Source organism: Rana temporaria, chromosome 2 (assembly GCF_905171775.1).
Source record: "Rana temporaria chromosome 2, aRanTem1.1, whole genome shotgun sequence".
Classification (NCBI taxonomy): domain Eukaryota; kingdom Metazoa; phylum Chordata; class Amphibia; order Anura; family Ranidae; genus Rana; species Rana temporaria.
Window position 1 is genome coordinate 188,888,024 of NC_053490.1, and position 21,639 is coordinate 188,909,662.

At 43.0% G+C, this 21,639-nt stretch overlaps 1 protein-coding gene across 1 annotated transcript in view; it reads right to left on the reverse strand.

Moving 5' to 3' along the window:
• PCCA (propionyl-CoA carboxylase subunit alpha) overlaps nt 1-21,639 on the reverse strand; it is a 935,313-nt gene that overhangs the window by 498,020 nt on the left and 415,654 nt on the right. The window contains exon 14 of the mRNA XM_040336164.1: nt 17,558-17,632. Within this exon, the coding sequence (XP_040192098.1) occupies nt 17,558-17,632 (75 nt within the window). The remainder of the gene's footprint in view (nt 1-17,557; nt 17,633-21,639) is intronic.

Below are 21,639 nucleotides of genomic sequence, written 5' to 3' on the forward strand. Positions count from 1 at the left end.
CCTTGGAATTGGGAAAACAACAAACAGGTAAGACTAAGACTGCTCTTATTTATCAAAGGGGTAAACAGGCTCCTAAGGAGGTGAGTGAAACACCCATGAGTACCAGATATGAACAGCCTTCTAGCTTAAAAAGACTCTTCTTTGGGAGACACAACATTAGGTGCTGGTGGTGCCAAGTACTGTAATATGCAGCTTCCAAGTGTCCCAAAATTACAGGAGCTCTTGAAATGTGACCCGGGGAGGACTATGTATTAAGCCTGTCCTGGCAATACACCTAGAAACTGTCAGGCAATTATGTGCAACTACCATAGAAGGACTCTCTGTAGAGACATTTTAGACCCTGCCAGCTTGGCTTAGACCAGGGGTGTCAAACTCAACTTCATTGTGGGCCGCATCAGCATTATGATTGTCCTCAAAAGGGCCGGTTGTAACCAAGTTTCATTAGATGTCAAGAGCCACCCCACCATCAGAAGTTGAACTCCCCACTCTCCCTTACATCACAGTGCACCCCCTTTCCTAATGCTGCTGCTGGGAAGAAGCTGGATGCATTGCTTGAAAGCAAAAAGTAAGGGTCTGGAGGAGGACCCGAGGAGGGCTGAAGCTCTCCTGCAGCTGCAGGACAGGTGCGAAGGCCACATGAAATGGCCTGGAGGGCCGGATTCGGCCTGCGGGCCTTGTGTTTGACACATGTGGCTTAGACCAAATGGCTGTACTTTGTATACATAGCAATGCTAAAGACTATCCTATGCTTCCATTAGAGATACAGTGGGGAAAATAATTATTTGATCCTTTGCAGATTTTGTAAGTTTGCCCACTTACAAAGAAATTAAGGGTCTATAATTTTTATCATAGGTGTATTTACAATTATAGAGATAGAATCAACCACAAATCCATAAAAAACACATAAAACAAATGCTATAAATGAAGTTGCAGTTCAGTGAGTAAAATAAGTATTTCATGCCCAAGCAAAAACATGACTTGGCACTTGGTGGAGAAACCCTTGTTGGCAAGCACAGAGGTAAGACATTTCTTGTAGTTGGTGACCAGGTTTGCACACATCTCAGGAGGGATTTTGGTCTACTCTTTTTTACAGATCTTCTCTAAATCCTTAAGGTTTCTTGGCTGTCGCTTGGCAACTCGAAGTTTCAGCTCCCTCCATAAATTTTCTAAAGAATTAAGATCTACAGATTGGGCCACTCCATGACCTTAATGTGCTTCTTCTTGGTCCTCTCCTTTGTTGCCTTGGCGATATGTTTTGTGTAATTGTCATGCTGTAAGACCCATCTTGAGCGTTGAAGGTTCTGACAAGATTTTAGAATACATGGCCCAATCCATTGGCCCGTCAATGCGGCAAAGTCGGCCTGCACCTTTAGCAGAGAAACCGTCCCACCTCTATGCTTGACTGTAGAGATGATGTTCTAAGGGTCATAGTCAGCAGTTTTCTTCTGTCAAACACGGCAAGTGAAGTTAATGCAAAAGAGCTCAATTTTGGTCTCATCTTACCACAGCACTGTCTCCCAGTCCTTCTCTGAATCATGTAGATGTTCATTGGTATGACTGCACATCTACCTTTTTTTTGCAGGGGGGGAAATCACCGTCTTAGGAGGAAGTAAAATGTTGAATATGACCCTAAGAACACCACCCCTACAGTCAAACACAGAGGTGGAAACATTACGGTTTGGGGCTGTTTCTCTGCTAAAGGTGCATGCCGACTTTGCCGCATTGAGGGAAAAATGAATGGGGCCATGTATTGTAAAATCTTGGATGAGAACCTTCTTCCCTCAGCCAAAACACTGAAGATGAGTCATGGATGGGTATTTCAGCATGACAATGACCCAAAACATAAATCGCCAAGGCAACAAGGTAGTAGTTTAAGAAGAAGTATATTAAAGTCATAGAGTGACCAAGCCAGTCCCCAGACCTTAATCCTGTAGCAAATTTATGTCAGTAGCTGAAACTTTGAGGTGCCAAGTGACAGCAAAAAAACCTTAAGGATCTAGATGTGTGCAAACCTGGACACTAACTAAAAGAAATGTCTTACCATTGTGCTTGCCAAGAAGGGTTTCTCCATCAAGTACTAAGTCATGTTTTGCTTGGGGATCAAATACTTATTTTATTCACTGAACTGCAACTCAATATATAACATTTGTATCATGTGTTTTTTCTGGATTTTTGGTTAATATTCAGATTCTATCATTCAAAATCCACCTATGATAAAAATATAGACCCTTAATTTCTTTATAAGTGGGCAAACTAACAAAATCTGCAGAGGATCTAATAATTATGCCCCCCACTGTACCTAGTGGGACTCTAAAGCAAGTCATGGATATGGCTAAAGAGGTACTTAAGTCGGTTTGAAAAAAAGTTAAAATGTCAGCAGCTGCAAATACTGTAGCTGCTGACTTACCAGGCCAGGAATCCAACGTTGTCCTCACCTGGGCCAGTTCTTCGGGTCCTCAGCACCACCATGTTTACTGTGGAAAGCCAGCTCTAACTCCCTGCAGCTTCCAAGCCAGATTTATGCTGCAAATTGGTGAATGGGTTTGAAGCCTTCTGGGACCCGAGACATGTCCCAGGAGGCTCGAGGCGGGAAGGGGGGATAGTTGGGTGAACTTTTGCTCAAATCTTGTAGGTGATCCAAGCGGAAGTGGGAGCTGGCATATGCCAAAAAAAACTAAAGAAAAATTTATTAAAGTGGGAGAGGAGAGAGAAAAATACAATGGAACTTGCCTTTTAAAAGGTGAAGTTCTGTCTAGAAAACCCACTACTACTATGCTGGGCAGTGATTTCCCCCTGTTTAGGGAATTGTGTTGGTTACAGCCAGCCAGTTTTGAAAGTGTGTGATATAAATTAGCTATTTTGCTTGCACTTGAAGGAGATGTTGGTACCCCTATGTCAGAAGTACCTGACAACTTCACATTAGTGTTTATTGTTGAGGAATCACAGCCTCGGTGCCAAAAGTGTAAACGGCCTCGGTGCCAAAAGTGTAAACGGCCTCAGTGCCAAACCTAAAGTGATACTAAGGTTGGGTTCACACTGGTACGACACGACTGTTGTACTGTCATCCTACTTTGTCCTGAGTCCTACAATCGGTCTACTTTCATCCAACTTGAATAAACAAGATACGATTTTGCTCAGACTTTGCAATAGTCTGACTTGTCCTTTAACCAATCAAAAGAATCCCAGTGCCAGATAAATTCCTTTTACTGCTGCTGTAAATCAACATGCTGGCTGTCACAAGTCGGGTGGTTAGGAAAAGGAACAGACTTCAGCGATATTCAATGGGCTGAAGTAGGACCAGAAGTTGAATCAATGTAGTGCAGGAACCTTTTTCTCATTGGGAACCATTGATTTACACATGTCATGTGCTCCCAAAATCGGAGCGTATGTTGTACCAGTGTTTGAACCCAGCCTAAAGATTGTTTTGTTTCTTTTTCCTAAACAAATATATCTTGCTTATATGCTCTATGCAATAATTTTGCACAAATCAGCTCTGATTGCAAAATAGTGCATCACTTACTGGATACACTGGGGCCAGGACGCTTTTAGGAAAGAAGTTTAATGATACCAATTTGGCAAAAGCATGAAAAAAAAAGCCATGTCTGAGGGTGGCGATACGGGTGAAGACAGAGCCAGGCGGCGGGAAATATTGCTGGAAATTTTTGTTTACTGATTTTATGAATATTTTTAATGAATAAAAATGTAACTGCATTTCCTAAGTTGGGTTGGTGTATTCTGTGTCATTAACTGGATACCACACTATTGAGTTTTTTTCCTACTTTTTTTCCCTCAGAACTTTGTGACATTGCTCCCATTACAGATGGTATGCCATTAAGGAGAATCTAAAGCCTCGTACGCATGATCAGATTATCCGACGGAATTTGTGATGATGATAGGCTATTGGTATGCTCCATCGGACAATCGTTGTCGGATTATTTGCCCAAAAATCTGGGAATCTGGGATAGCATGCTTTAAATTGTCCGCCAAAAAATGTATGTTGTCAGATTATCCGATCATGTGTACACAAGTCCGTCAGACAAAACACCAAAGTACAAACACACATGCTTAGAAACAATGCTAACCATAACATAACATTAGCAGAAGTTGCCCAAAGGGTGGCGCTAAAGAACTGAAAAAACACGTTTTCCTGGCCAAAAGTCTTACGCTTTGTCCGATGAAAATCCGATAGGGTGTACAAGGCTTTAGTGTATGACCATTATCTGGTGTGCAAGATAGATTTCCTACATGCTGTGTTGGCCCATATGTGGGTATTGTAAGGAGTGTTCATTTCACCTGGTTGCATAGCACAATTGCATGGTTTGTTGGAGCACAGAGGGAATTCTTAAGAAAGAAATCTTAAATGCACTGCTTTTTTTCCTGTAGCAGCAATATTGGAGCACTGTCTTGGATTTTTGGGACGCTTTCTCTTAGATTTTTTATTTTTTTTGCTTTGATTTGGACTGTATATGATTTTTTTTTTCAGAGACTTTATACTGTATATTTACCTAGCACAATAATATATTTACCTGCCATGTTTGATGTTGTTTATATTGATTGATGGCTGACAACAGTCATCATTGTATCATTTTGGCATATACTTTATTAATGGCTGTGTTCTTAGGCAAAACTGTGAGTGAGCATACTTCCTTGGCCGAGAAGCAACCCCACACATGAATCCTGGATGCTTTACTGTTGGCATGACAAATGACTGATGGTAGCACTCACCTTTTCTTTTCCTTACAAGGTTTTTTCCAGATGTACCAAACAATAGTAATAGGGATTCAAAGAAAATAACTTTACCAAGTCCTCAGCAGTCCAATACCTGTACCTTGCAGAACATCAGTCTGCCCTGATGTTTTTCCTGGAGAGGAGTGGCTTCTCTGCTGCCTTTCTTGACACCAGGCCTTCCTCCAAAAGCCTTCACCTCACTGTGTGTGCAGATGCCTTCACACTTGCCTGCTGACATTTATGAGCAAGCTTTATACTGGTGGTGCCCCGATCCCGCAGGTGAATCAACTATAGGAGACGGTCCTGGTGATTGCTGGACTTTCTTGGGCGCCCTGAAACCTTCACTAATGCAGTGGAAATGTTGTTTTTTATGGGACTAGGTTAAATTTCACAAAAAAAAAAAAGGGACTTTGCAATTAATTGCAATTCATCGGATTACTCCTGATAACATTCTGGAGTACATGCAAATTGCCATAAAAAATAAACTAAGGCAACAGACCTTGAGAAAATAAATATTTGTAATTCTCAAAACTTTTGGTCACAGCTGTATATTCACATCAGTCCCTGTCCTCAAAGAGCTTACAATCCAAGGTCCCTAACTCTCAATCATGCATACACATGCTATAAAACCCTCCTGCATTAAAGAGTGTTTGTTCACTGCCTTGCCTGTTTTTAGGAGTACCCGTTTCATGCATGGCATACCACTGCTTTTACCCTCTGCTGAGCCTGTCCCTTTACTGACACATATACCTATACGACATACACACAAGCTTAAGAATCATTAAAGCATCATTAAACCCAAAGCCAAAAATGTAACCTATTGCAGTTTACCAATCATTAGATGTGGAGCCCACATTAGGTTTCCTTTTTTACCTGGTTTTCACCTGGTGATCTGGCCAGTTTTACACCTGTATTAAGGAAAAAAACAAGACAAACTGCGCTAATACAATAAAGAAGGTCATGCAAAAAATTACACTATCAAAAGCAGTAGCTTGTGTGCGATCCACAGAGCAAGATATACATAGAAAATAAAGCTGCGCCAGAAAACTCTAAATGATAAAATACATTCAGAAAGGGCGCATGCGTGGCGCAAAACTGGACGGTCGCATCTGAGGAGTGCTCCGTACACAGCGGGGACTTATCTGGCTTGCCCAAGGCTAGCTCTCGCACAAATCGCTCCTATTTTCATACACACCCCCGGGGGAACGAGCGGTGCATGCCGTCCGCCAAGTCTCGTAGCGGAAAACCGATGCAGAAGACTCTTACACACTATCTCCTCAGAGTCCAGAAGATGGACGGGAAGTCCAAAGATGGCGCTGGGTCTCAGCGTACACAGACCAACGCACACAGCCCGGCGGCCTCCCCTGCACATTAGTCTGTGGGCAGTGAGTATAACCTACAGCTCACCAAAGCTGACCTAGACGATAGCCTCACGGTTATGTATACTAAACTGGCGGAGAAGTTCCAGTCGGAGCTCCACAAGGCTACAAACACTTTGCAGCATGAGATTGCCGTCCTGGGTGGCAGGACAGATCTCTTAGAGACAAAGCATGATGAGCTTCAGCTGGCCTACTCTGACCTCTGTAGAGATCACGAGGCCCTCACCGATTCCGTTTCCCAACTCCAATCCCATTTAGAGGATTTGGATAACAGGAACCGAAGAAGTAACTTGAGGGTCAGGGGGGTCCCGGAGGTGGTCACCGAGCTTGTTCCTGCCATCCATAAGCTGTTCCACTCACTGCTCCCCGATTTTCCACCTGAGGCCTTTGCATGCGATAGGATCCATCGGGCCCTCCGCCCCAAACCTCCAGAAGATAGGCCCCCCAGAGATGTTGTCCTCTGCTTAAAGGATTACTTGGTGAATGAAGAAATCCTTAGGGCCTCCCGTAATACCCCAAATGTAATGCTAGACGGTGTAAAGCTACAGATTTTTCCGGACATTTCCCCTGCCACATTGCCTCACTCTAGCCAAATTTGTTTTTTCTGGGGCCTTTGTCCAGGGCTTCAGAGCTCTTTATAATCACCCTTGCACCCGGGTCAGACTTCCAGGCTGTAATTCAGATTATTTCGAACTAGGTAGGGGAACGAGACAAGGGTGCCCCTTGTCTCCACTTTTATTTGCCTTGGCCATAGAACCTTTGGTGCATTCAATTAGTCTGAACCCCAACATTAAGGGTTATTCTAAGGGAGATCGAGAGTTTAAATTAAGCTTATATGCGGATGATGTCCTCTTATTTTTGACTGACCCTATTGTCACCATCCCTAATCTCGTTTCCACTTTAAAAGTCTTCCAGGACATTTCTGGCCTGGGGGTTAATCTCGCCAAAGGTTCCGCTCTCCCGATAAATTTTCCCCAAAATGTCATTGCCTCCCTCCAATCTAATTTTCATTTTGTCATCGAACCACAGACTTTAGCATACTTACGGATTAAATTAGCCCCTTCGCTCCACAATATGTTTTTGGCCAACTACCCCCCTATTTTTTCCCACATTAGACAGCTGCTCAATACTTGGAGCCCTTATATCTCCTTCTTAGGTAGAGTTCAGGCGGTAAAAATGTCTGTGCTCCCTAAACTCCTGTTTTAATTAGAGCCCTCCCCAACTATTTGCCGCGCCCAACAATTGATTTATTACAACGTGACGTGAACAAATTTGTCTGGGGCAATAAAAAACCCCTGGGTAAGCTATTGGTCTACAGGCCTAGAGCCTCGGGCAGTCTAGGCCTCCCGAACCTCTGGCTATATTATATAATATATATCTGCCAAGCTTTTACAAACTGCACAATGGCACACCTCCCAGAGAGATATTCCCTGGTTTCATTTTGAACATGTCTCTATAGTCCCGTATTACCTCCCGGGGCTGTTGTGGTCCAGGAAGATCCGTCTCAAGGATATATCTTCTTTAAATATGGTAGTGGGCCACTCATTTTATCTTTGGTCGTTATATAAAACGAAGTTATCGCTCTCTCCCCCCTCCCCTAAATTTGCCTCCTTTTTGGGTGACCCTTCTTTCCCGGCAGCTTTCCCCGACCCAAAGGGCTTTTACCCTCTGGACTTCTGGGAACTTGGTGACCCTTGACTCATTAAAAAAAGATGGAGTTATTCACTCATTCCTTTATTTATAATCTACCTACTCCCTCCCTAGGTCAGAATTTTTCAAATATTTACACATTTGGCATTTTTTTTACTCTGAATACCCTGAGGCTTCGGTTGGTCCTGTCTCTGTGTTCGAGGGTATGTGCGGCCCTTCTTCCAGAGATAGGGGTGGCAATTCCCGTTTGTATAGCTATCTGAGTGGTCTCGGCCTCCCAGAGAAGTCCTCGGCGGTGTTGAGTTGGGAACGGGAGACGGGGGGTGACTGCTACTCCCGAGGAGTGGGCCACTAGGATCACCAACATACACAAATGCACTAGGTCAGTTGCTGTGAAGGAAACAGTGGTGAAGTTACACACCAGATGGCAGTGCTGGTACAAGCCCATTTGGTGCCCAGGGCGAAGATGGCAAACTGCGCCCCCCCCCCCATTTTTAAGAAAGAATCAATGTTGTTTTAAAACAAGAATATACTTAAAGCAATAGAACAAAGGACTGTTCCCCCTTGAGTGGGACTTTGAAAGCCACAGACACTGTGATGCACTGCCCCCGCTCTCCTGCACCTGTCAATCAACAATAGTTAGATTCATGAATCTATCTATTGTCGCTGATGCCGCCCACTTTTCAGGTGTCCGGCCCCTTGTCGAGCGCCAGGCATCTGAATTACAGCGGTAGGGGTGTATTTGGAAGTGCCTGATTAGATCCATAGGCTCTAACAGGGATGGACTGGGTATTGGGACTACAGGGAGTTTCCCGGTGGGCCAATGGCTTAGTGGGCCAGCTTCAGTGACAGCTGACCGCCGCCCTCCTCTGTCTCTCCCTTCCCTCATCGCTCAACTCCTCTCCCTACCCACAGCGCTCACTTGGGGGGAACAAAGAAGCAGGGGGAGGACCAGAGGAGCAGGGGGGAAGACAGAGGAGCATAGGGGCAGGGGACAGACAGCTGACTCAACAGCTATGGCCTGGGAGTTTCTCACTTCTGCCTATTCTTGTCCTATAAGGGGGGGCACCAAACTGATTCCTTGCCCCGGGTGAAATAATGTCTAGCTTCCCCACTGGTACTGCCTATAAGAGTACCAGTACCAGCCGTTCTACTCTAATAAAGTAAAACAGCTAGTGGCTAGTAAAGGGGGAGAGGGGGTGCGGGTGGCCAGGGGGGTGCGGGAGTTGTCCAGCCGCTGTGGGAGAGACCTGTCAAAGTGGGCCAGTCTGGATGAAGTCCAGGGCCAAATTTTTGTCCCAGTCCAGCCCTGGGCTCTAATAGGCTTTCTAATTAGAGCCTGTGGGCTCTAATAGGCTTCCAAATTGTTAAGCAGCCGGCGCACTGCTGAGCGTTCTCTGCTTACGTAGTGTTGTGTTAGGGAATCGCTTCTCTAACACTGACCCACCTCTCAGGCAATCAGGTGCACCAGGTCTGGTTACAGGTCACCTGATTGGCTGAAGCGATAGATTTGACCAAGACAGGTAAGTGCCGGGCGGGGGGGGCACACTGGTGGCATTTGATGGGGCAAACTGGCAGCACACTGGTGGCAATTGATGGGGCACACTGGCGGCAATTGGTGGGGCAAACTGGCAGCACACTGGCGGCAATTGATGGGCACACTGGCAGCAATTGATGGGGCAAACTGGCAGCACACTGGCGGCAATTGATGGGGAAAACTGGCAGCACACTGGCGGCAATTGATGGGGCACACTGGCGGCAATTGATGGGCACACACTGGCAGCAATTTCTGGGGTACACTGGCAGCAATTGATGGTTACAGTGGCTGTGTTTGATGGCACAGTGGCTGTGTTTGATGGCACAGTGGCTGCGTTTGATGGGCACAGTGGTGACAATTGATAGCACAGTGGCTGCGTGTGATGGGCACAGTTTCTGCGTGTGATGGGCTCAGTGGCTGCGTTTGATGGCACAGTGGCTGCGTGTGTTGGCACAGTGGCTGCTTTTGATGGGCACAGTGGCTGCGTGTGTTGGCACAGTGGCTGCTTTTGATGGGCACAGTGGCTGCGTGTGTTGGCACAGTGGCTGCTTTTGATGGCACAGTGGCTGCTTTTGATGGGCACAGTGGCTGCTTTTGATGGGCACAGTGGCTGCTTTTGATGGCACAGTGGCTGCTTTTGATGGCACAGTGGCTGCTTTTGATGGGCACAGTTGCTGCGTGTGATGGCACAGTGGCTGCTTTTGATGGGCACAGTGGCTGCTTTTGATGGGCACAGTGGCTGCGTGTGTTGGCACAGTGGCTACTTTTGATGGCACAGTGGCTGCTTTTGATGGGCACAGTGGCTGCGTGTGTTGGCACAGTGGCTTCTTTTGATGGGCACAGTGGCTGCGTGTGTTGGCACAGTGGCTGCTTTTGATGGCACAGTGAGGCTGCAATTGATAGGTTGCATAGCTCATTTAAAATAACACAAAAAATAACACACAAAAAAAAATGATCTGCCATTTTTTTTTAATACATGATATGATGACTCTGAGGCTTTGAGTGAAGGGGGAGAGCGCTGCAGCTGGCTGGAGCAAATACAAGGTTTCCTCCAGCACTGCAGGGTGGACTTTTTTACTTTGCTGGAGTTTGGCTGCATTCCATCACTTGCTGTTTGTGGTCTTAATAGGTTAGAAATATACTGGAAACTTTCAGTTGCTACATAGATGTATTCCACATACTGTACACACTTTATTTTATTAAAATGCATGATTTTCATTAGGATACAGTGTGTGTGCAATAAATCCATGTACAGCCTGAAAAGTCCCAGTATATTTCTAACCTATTCATAAACAGTTAACTTTCACTTTCACTGCAAGGGTCAACACAGGTTTAAAGCACAGCATTGCATAGTGTGGATTGCAGAACTGGTCGGGACTCACAGGAGGAGAAAAAAGTCTGTTATCTGTCTCCCCTTATCTTAAGTCTGTGCGAGGAGAGAGAAAATCTCTGATGTCTGCTGGGCAGTGATGATCGGGGCTGCAGTGTACTGCTGTGCTGTCTGCTCTACCCACCTGTCTGGAGCTCTCACTGTCCCGAGCCAACCGCCCAGCCTGTCAGGAAAACGTGTGCCCAGGAGAGTGTTCTTTCTGGGGAAGCCTGCAGCAGGTAAGAGCACATTCTCAGCAGTGCTTTTGGAAAGAATCACCAAAGGCAGAGGCTGAGACAAAGCATGATGCTCTAGTGTTTTGCGCCCCCTCCCAAACTCAGCCCAGGGCACTGGCCCCTCCCGCCCCTGCCTTGTACCGGCCGTGCCAGATGGTATTCTACCCCTGCCAAACTAAATACATGTTTCCCTTCGGTTTCTGAGCTCTGCTTTAGGGGGTGCCTTGAGAAGGACACTCATTTTCATATTTTTTGGAGCTGTGCGGCCCTGAGAGAGCTCTGGCAGAGGGTCACGATAAGGTGGTTGCTATTACGGGGGCTAATATGGTTCCAACGTATCAGATGTGCTTGTTTTTTGCTGCTATTCCTGGCTCCACTCCCCCTGAACAGAGGCTAGTGCATACTCTTTTTAGCGCAGTCCAGTGGTCCATCGCTCTGTTGTGGTGCACCCCTGGGATCAGGTACTCAGGCGTATGGCAGCTATTCAGGTCATGAAAAAGATTTATCTTACCATCATGGATACTATGCAGGTGTATGACCTGAAGTGGAACTCCTGGCCTCCTTAAATACTGGCTTACAGGTTGGGCCCTTTTTTCTTTTTTGCCTGCCTCTTCCCTTTGAATTCACTATTAGGCTACTAAATGAGTTGGAGGTCCCACGCATCCTGCTTTTTTGTTCTGCCTTTTACTACTTATTATGTTACTTATGTGTTTAGTTATTTTTTCTTGTTTTTATTTTGTGTTTTATGTTATAGCAAGACAGGTTTCTATGTGCCGAGGTATCCTGTTTCTGTGGCGGGGCCTCTTATACCCATCCTATGATAACTGACTGCCCTAATTGACCTACTCTTCATGATATCTTCAGTGTCTGTAAACCTGGTTAAGTCTGTAGGGTGTTAGGTTTGATCTCTGTATTAGCGATTAGTTACCTGTTCTATGTTGGTGTCTGTATGATACTGTCCTTTGTATGTGCTTACTTTTTCTTTTCCCCCCAATAAAAGTGTTTGTATTAAAAAACAAAATACATTCAGGAAATTAATTTCTGATTTTAAGGCAAGTCCATAGAATGCAAAATGTAAGTATGTAATTCCAAATTGCAGTAAAGTTCATACAGGTGCAGGATCCTGGAAGCACACACCACCAAAAGTGACAGATATTTCAACACTAAAGTGACACCCTTCACCAAGATGCAAGGCCGCTTACCAGAGGGCAAGCTTGATATGCAGTCGGCTATAACCCAGACACGGCCTTTATGGACTGCAGGGGGAGACAGGTTCCCGAGGCAAACTCCAGGCACAATCTCAGGCTCATCCGGACATATAGATGGAAATAGGATGCACCATAGCATAATTTGGTATAAAATGTATATTTATTTAAAATGTAAGTGTACTTACAAAACGTAAATAAAAACAAGCAGCATGTAAAACAGTAAATCCTAGTCATCCCATTGAGAATGTCTGACTTATGATGAAACGCGTCTGGGAGGACGTGCAGTGACGTCACCATGCAAAGGAGGAAGGGCTCCAATAGTTGCCGGCCGGCACTTTCGTTTTACATGCTGCTTGTTTTTATCTATGTTTGTCTACGTTTTAAATAAATATAAATTGTATACGGAATTACGCTATGGTGCATCCTATTTCCATCTATATGTCCGGATGAGCCTGAGATTGTGCCTGGAGTTTTCCTCTGGAACCTGTCTCCCCTGCATTTCTGTGAGTCCATAAAGGTCGCGGCTGGGTTATAGTCGACTGCATATCAAGCTTTCCCTCTGGTAAGAGGCATTGCATCTTGGTGAAGGGTGTCACTTCAGTGTTGAAATATCTGTCACTTTTGGTGGTGTGTGCTTCCAGGATTCTGCACCTGTATGAACTTTACTGCAATTTGGAATTACATACTTACATTTTGCATTCTATGGACTTGCCTTAACATCAGAAATTAATTTTATGAATGCATTTCATCATTTAAGAGTTTTCTGGTGCAGCTTTATTTTCTAATTACACCTGTATTACAGTACCCTATTCAAGATGAAGGGGCACATAGACACCTTTGGACAGCAGCATTGTCAGTCTTGGGGATGGGAGTGTTAGTGTTTCTAAATCTGCGAGTGCACTTAACAAATTGAAGCCAAACTCCAGCTAACGATTTATCAATAGTTAAAGCAATAGCTTTGTTCCTTTTGGGATAACAGTTTTACATAAATAAAGGCTGATCAATGTAAACATCCATGTCAATGGTCGCAATCCTCTAACTGCTACATCTGTTGAATAGTTGGTTCTGTAGCAAAACAGACTTACTGACTAGATCAAGTGAAAATTAAGGCAATCAAGCCTAAAAACAAAAAATAATAAAGCCAAAACATCTACGAATTGGTAAGAAGCAACATAATAAAAGTTGGTTTTTGGGTTTAATGCCGCTTTAACTACCACATATATTCTATAATGATGTAATGGCCTATACATACATTTATTGACAATTTATGTTAATTATAAGTGGTAAATGGAACTTCTACAGCATGAGCATGTGTGCACTTCTGGCATAACCATTCTTATTAAATCATTAAAAACATAGTTAATTGAAAACTCAGTCTTAAGGAAAGAACCCTGTGAACACATAATTAACTGGCTTGCAATTAATTCCATGATTAGACAAAAAAAGATGCTGCTGACTCAGTGTATCTATTTTAATGTTCACAGAACACCAACACACAATATGAAATGGGGCATTAGCACTACAGGCAATGTTCTCACCACAGCCTCTGGCATAAATAATTAAAGTGCATTTTGCTTGTATAGGAATATACCATGTGAAGAATTTAGGCATTTCCCACCCTTCATTTTCAATTCACCTCTCCCTTAATACAACTCCCAGCCCGCCATGTCTACCTGACAAGTGACAGCCCAATCTGATTAAATGCTTGCAAGGGAGGGGACTAGTGGGCCTCCATGACAGGCCAAAAGTGATCACCATGGAGATACATAATTACAGCTGTCAACACGTCTACTGTCCTGCTGGCATCAATTTGATTGCTCCTAGCAATAATGATAGACAAAGCTTAGCGTGCACTCCTCTGCACCCAATCACTTCTTCCATCCCCAGGTCCATTTAGTGGATGACATGCTGCATTCATACAAGAACATAGTATTTAAGGCATTTTAATTTCTCTTTTTTTTGTTGCTTTTATTTTTTTGCTTTTTTTGTACAGATCACTTGCAAGCACAAATGTTTTTACACAAAACTCCTGCTGCAGCATTAATTGAAGAAAGATTTGGTGGGGCATTGACCATAGGGGGTAAGGTTTTGTCCATTATCACTTGTACTTTCAACAGGTCTCACATCTGAAAACTGTAAATTGCAAAAACTTGCAAGGGCAAAATGTTTGACATTGTGTTAGCTATTAAAATGTAGAAGATATAGAGGGGGGGGGGGGGGGATAATTAATGCACATTTTAATTCAATGAATTGTTGCTTGATGCTCACCAGTGATGTTTAAGCACAACCTCTAATGTATGTTTTCTTTTCTAATATTTAGCAAGACATAATGCCTGTTAAGCCCTTACAATTTGTGTTCTGCTTGCAGGCTTTGAACACAGCATGAAGTCTTTGAGCTATGAAAGGGTCAGGTCCCATTAGAAAGAATATGGGAAAAATAATTTTAAGAAGTGAAATAAATCACATATTCAATAGCATCCTTAAATTTTGAATTCTTTCATTTTTTTTCCACGCAAGTAATCAGTTTGAGCAATAGCACACACAGATGGTATAGCCTTGTCAGTGTGCAAGCAGAGGCACACACAGCAACACCACAATTGTACATTTATTACACAGAAAAAGGACACATTTATGTTCTTTTTTTATGTAGCAGAACATTGTCAAATACAGTTGCAATAAAAAGTATGTGAACCCTTTTGGAATGATATGGATTTCTGCACAAATTGGTCATAAAATTTGATCTGATTTTCATCTAAGTCACAACAATAGACAATCACAGTCTGCTTAAACTAATAACACACAAAGAATTAAATGTTACCATGTTTTAATTGAACACACCATGTAAACATTCACAGTGCAGGTAGGAAAAGTATGTGAACCCTTGGATTTAATATCTGGTTGAACCTACTTTGGCAGCAATAACTTCAACCAAACAGTTCCTGTAGTTGCAGATCAGATGTGCTTAACAGGCAGGAGTAATTATTGACCATTCCTCTTAAAGAACTGTTTCAGTTCAGCAATATTCTTGGGAAGTCTGGTGTGGATCGCTTTCTTGAGGTCATGCCACAACATCTCAATCGGGTTGAGGTCAGGACTCTGACTGGGCCACTCCAGAAGGCATATTTTCTTTTGTTTAAGTTATTCTGTTGTTGATTTACATCTATGTTTTGGGTCGTTGTCCTGTTGCAACACCCATCTTCTATTGAGCTTCAGCTGGTGGACAGATGGCCTTAAGTTCTCCTGCATAATGTCTTGATAAACTTGGGAATACATTTGTCCTTTAATGATAGCAATCCGTCCATGCTCTGATGCAGCAAAGCAGAACTAAACCATGATGCCCCCACCACCATACTTAACAGTTGGGATGAGGTTTTGATGTGAGTGAGCGAGTGAAAAACTTATATAGCGCTGCACATGCAAACTAAATCGCCTCTGGTGTGTGATGCCTCTTTTTCTCCACACATAGTGTTGTGTGTTTCTTCCAAACAACTCAACTTTGGTTTCATCTGCCCACAGAATATTTTGCCAGTACTGCTGTGGAACATCCAGGTGCTCTTGTGCAAACTGTAAATGTGCAGCAATGTTTTTTTTTGGACAGCAGTGGATTTCTCTGTGGTATCCTCCCGTGAAATCCATTCTTGTTTAGTGTTTTACGTATCGTAGATTCGCTAACAGGGATGTTAGCATATGCCAGAGACTTTTGTAAGTCTTTAGCTGACATTCTAGGATTCTTCTTCACCTCATTGAGCAGTCTGCACTGTGCTCTTGCAGTCATCTTTACAGGACGGCCACTCCTAGGGAAAGTAGCAGCAGTGCTGAACTTTCTCCATTTATAGACAATCTGTCTTACTGTGGACTGATGAACAGCAAGACTTTTATAACCCTTTCCAGCTTTATGCAAGTCAACAATTCGTAATAGTAGGTCTTCTGAGAGCTCTTTTGTGTGAGGCATCATTCACATCAGGCAATGCTTCTTGTGAAAAGCAAACCCAGAACTGAGGTGTGTTTTTTATAGGGCAGAGCAGCTGTAACCAACAGCTCCCATCTCATCGATTGAAGTGAGGTGTCAGCCAACAGGAGTCCAATTAGCTCTTGGAGATGTCATTAGTCTAGGGGTTCATATACTTTTTTCACCTGCACTGTGAATGTTTACATGGTGTGTTCAATAAAAACATGGTAACATTAAATTTTGTGTGTGTTATTAGTTTAGCCACTTTTCGCCGGCCCGACGACTTTTTACGGACGCAATGTGGATCTTAATTGCTGGAAGGTCTATATACGGCCTCCAGCCACTGGGGGGCGCGCGAGCGCCGCCGGCGGGCACACATGCATGCCGCGTCACTCAGGTGCCGGGCACCCGCGATCGACAGTCACAGAGACAGGGACATGGATCTCTGTGTGTAAACACAGAGATCCACGTCCTGTCAAGGAGAGGAGACTGATGGTGTGTCCCTTGTATATAGGGACAACCATCGGTCACCTCCCCCAGTCACTCCTCTTCCCCCACTGTTGGAAACACTTTGAAGGGCACACATTAACCCCTTCCTCGCCCCCTAGTGTTAACACCTTCCATGCCAGTCACATTTATACAGTAATCAGCGCATATTTATAGCTGTATAAATATGAATGGTCCCAAAAATGGGTCAAAAGTGTCCGATGTGTCCGCCGTAATATAACATTTGTGACAAAAATCGCAAATCACCACCATTACTAGTAAAAAAAAAAATAATTAAAAAAAAATGTCATAATTATATCCGCTTTTTGGTAGGCGCTATAACTTTTGCGCAAACCAATCGCTATACACTTATTGCGATTTTTTTTTTTTTTTACCAAAAATATGTAGAATATGTATCGGCCTAAACTGAGATTTTTTTTATTATTTACTTGGATATTTATTATAGCAAAAGTAAAGAAATCAGGTTTTTTTTTCACAATTGTCGCTCTATTTTTGTTTATATCGCAAAAAATAAAAACCACAGAGGTGATCAACTACCACCAAAAGAAAGCTCTAGTTGTGGGAAAAAAAGGATGTCAATTTTGTTAGGGAGCCACGTTGCACGACCGCGTAATTGTCATTCAAAGCGTGACAGTGCTGAAAGCTGAAATTTTGCCTGGGCAGGAAGGGGGTATATGTGCCCAGTAAGCAATTGGTTAAGCAGACTGTGATTGTCTATTGATGTGACTTAGATGAAGATTAGATCACATTTTATGACCAATTTGTGCAGAAATCCATATCATTCCAAAAGGGTTCACATAACTTTTCTAAACAAACTACAGTTGCAATAAAAAGCAAGCAGAATCATCTGTATAAAAAGTGCTTCATAAGCAGCATCCTGCCTGCTCCAAGGAGTAAACCTGGTCAGTACTGAGCTAACTAAAGGCACAAATGTATTGCACTTAGAACAAGGAAAACACACCCACAAATAACAGCCTTTATAAATATCACATACCCCAGGCAAATGCAGTGGTTCTTGATACTGAGAAAGACGACCAATTGATGGTAGGCCAAATGATTTATATGGATCCTAAAAGAAAAAAAAGTAGGAATGTGATGTTAGGCAATTACTGGTACTAATGTTTTTAGGATCAGCACTATTAACTTTTTTTCTTATGCATCTTTTTTTTTTTTAAAGCTAGTTTCTCAACTAACTTATTTATCTTAACGGTGTCAAAGGTATAGTTTAACCGGTTGCAGACTGCCGCATGTATATGTACGTCCACAGAATGGCACGTACAGGCATATGGGTGTACATGTACGTCCCCGCCTTTCCGCGTGTCGGGGGTCCAAACGGGACCCCCCCTGTAACATTCGGCGGTCGGAAACCCGCCCCCTAGCGATCGCTCCCCGGAGCTGAAGAACGGGGAGAGCCGTATGTAAACACGGCTTCCCCGTGCTTCACTGTGGCGGCTGCATCGATCGAGTGATCCCTTTTATAGGGAGACTTGATCGATGACATCAGACCTACAGCCATACCCCCCTACAGTTGTAAACACACACTAGGTGAACCCTAACTCCTACAGCGCCCCCTGTGGTTAACTCCCAAACTGCAACTGTCATTTTCACAATAAAGAATGCAATTTAAATGCATTTGTTGCTGTGAAAATGACAATGGTCCCAAAAATGTGTCAAAATTGTCCGAAGTGTCCGCCATAATGTCGCAGTCACGGAAAAAAAATCGCTGATCGCCGCCATTAGTAGTAAAAAAAAATGTTTTTGATAAAAATGCAATAAAAATATCCCCTATTTTGTAAACGCTATAAATTTTGCGCAAACCAATCGATAAACGTTTATTGCGATTTTTTTTTACCAAAAATATGTAGAAGAATACATATCGGCCTAAACTGAGGAAAAACAATGTTTTATATATGGTTTTTGGGGGATATTTATTACAGCAAAAAGTAAAAAATATTGCATTTTTTTCAAAATTGTCGCTCTATTTTTGTTTATAGCGCAAAAAATAAAAACGCAGAGGTGATCAAATACCACCAAAAGAAAGCTATTTGTGGGGGAAAAAGGACGCCAATTTTGTTTGGGAGCCACGTCGCACGACCGCGCAATTGTCTGTTAAAGTGACGCAGTTCCGAATCGCAAAACCTGGCTTGGGCATTTAGCTGCCTAAAGGTCCGGGGCTTAACCGGTTAAAGTATACATTTTTATTTTTTAATGAAGAGGGGTTACAGCACCTGCCATGTTTTTATTACTGTGTGTCCCTGTTAGGGAGATTCACCCTCTCTATTTGTCCTGTGTGCTATTATCAGGAGGTAAGTGGTCATTTAAAAAGTGACTGAAGAAAAGTCTTGGTTATAAACCTCCTTACTCTATCCAAAATAGGTATTGTTAGCTTATTTTCCATTTCAGTGTCACCATCTATGGGTACCACAAAAAAACAAGGTGTGTTAATAAAAACAAAAAAAGATACCTTTAGTAGCAAAAATAAAAACTACATTAAAGAGATTGTAAACCAATATATATATATATATATATATATATATATATATATATATATATATATATATATATATATATATATATATATATATATATATATATATATATATATATATATATATATATATATATATGCTTTGTGCAGTGGTATTGCACAGAATAGGCCTGATCCTGTTTTTTGGGTCCCCAGCCAGCACTCATGTGTCCTCCCCCCTGCTGATTGCCCACCATAGCAAGCAGTTTGCTCCTCAGCCCCCCCCCCCCCCCCGCTCTCTCCTCACTGGCTGTGATTGAAAGCAGCCAATGGCTCCTGCCTTTGAGCCTATGAGGAGAGAGAGAGAGATAGAAGAGCTGCTGCTGATTGAGGTAAGCTCAAAAGGGAGGGTCTGGGGAGAGCTGCAATAAAGTAGTTATAAACCCTTACATTTACCCAGTGAAGTGACCGGGTGATACACAGATATTAAACAAATCTCTACATAGGTTCTGTCTGTTCATCTGTAGTCTCCACTACATCTGATCAAAGTCTAGAATTTCTAAAGCTTGTCTGAGGATTCAGAAAAAAAGGGGGCAGAGAGCTAAAGTCATACTCTTCTGAGCTCAGTGAGGAGAGCCCAGAGAGCTGATTGGAGGGAAGGGGCACACTCCCCTTCACACAGCACACAGGAACAGAGCTGAGGCTGTCAATTTGCTTGAATCCCCCCCGTCACGTTTTTTTTTTCTCTTAGTATCAGGAAAACTTGTCAGAAGTGATTCATGCTGATAGCAGAAGAACAAAGCAGCAGACAGAAATTACACTTTGTGCTCTTAATTGGGACAAGTACACTTTGTTCATATTTCATGCATGAGGTTTACAACCACTTTAAGGTAAAACACCTTCAGCCTCTAGAACCACTTTCACCCATAGAGCCGATTATGTGGCATCACTCAAAGAGGTCAGGGTAAACAAAGTAAATTACAGTCTGACATGTTTAACCACTTGCCGACCTGCCGCCGTCGTTTTACGGTGGCAGGTCGGCTCCCCTGCCTGAGAGCACATAATATAATGTTGGCTCCCATGCAGGCCACTAGGCACACGCGATTGATTGTTACAGAGCGGGGACCGGGAGCTGTGTGTGTAAACACACAGCTCCCGGTCCTGTCAGGGAGAGAAATGCTGATCTTCTGTTCATATAATGTATGAACAGAAGATCAGTTATTTCCCCTAATAAAACCACCCCCCCTACAGTTAGAACACACCCAGGGAACATACTTAACCCCTTTCCACCCCCTAGTGTTAACCCCTTCACTACCATTGGCATTTTTATAGTAATCCAATGCATTTTTATAGCACCGATCGCAATATAAATGCCAATGGTCCCAAAAATGTGTCAAAAGTGTCCGGAGTGTCCACCATAATGTCGCAGTACCGAAAAAAAAAAATAGCTGATCGCCACCATTACTAGTAAAAAAAAAAATGTTAATAAAAATGCCATAAAAATACCCCCTATTTTGTAAACACTATAACTTTTGTGCAAACCAATCAATAAACGCTTATTGCAATTTTTTTTTACAAAAAATATGTAGAAGAATACGTATCAGCCTAAACTGAGGAAATTTGTTTTTTTTTTATATATATTTTTGGGGAATATTTATTATAGCAAAAAGTAAAATATAATTTTTTTCAAAATTGTCGCTCCATTTTTGTTTATAGCGCAAAAACTAAAAAATCTGCAGAGGTGATCAAATACCACCAAAAGAAAGCTCTATTTGTGAGGAAATTTTTTTTGTTTGGGAGCCATGTCGCACGACCGCGCAGTTGTCAGTTAAAGCGAAGCAGTGCCGAATCACAAAAAGTGCTCTGGTCTTTGACCAGCAATATGGTCCGGGGGTTAAAGCAAACATATTTTTTGCAAAGCCTTATAAAGTGGTTGTAAACCCTTTACAACCACTTTTTGCTACAAATAAGCCTATAATAAGGCTTTCCTGTAGCTACCCAGGCTGCAGGGTTTAGGAGAGATCACCTGTCCCCTGCACGTGCCGATGTCAAAAGCGTACTGAAGCAATGGCTCCAGCACGCCGGCCAATCACAGCGTCAGAGCCTGCGATACCCGGAAGTAACTCCAGGAGTGATATTGGCCGCCGGAGTGATGCACGAGGATGGCTACAGGGGCTTCGATCTCAGGTAAGTAATTCATAATGAGCTAGTATGCTGTGCATACTAGCTCATTATGCCTTTCTCTTGCAGTTTTTTTTTTCCTCATAGGGTTTGCAACCACTTTAAATATAAAAGGGCAACTGTCATTATCGGCTGCAGCACATGCACCAACTAAAGACAGGGTCTGGCTGCTCTGGGAACAAAACCTACTGAGGCTTGGTATATGTACCCACTTCTAATAAGAACGACAAAACACTGTAGCTGGTTAACCCTAGACAGACCAAATGCATAGATATACTGTTTTCCATATGGGAGGTATACAGTATATATTTAGCCAGGAGAGTCTGTATTGATCTCTAACTAAACATGCACTTATCCTTTAATATAACATTTTGCACAGGCACATCTAGACTACACATCAGGATTGCTGGAAACTAGACTTTCAATAT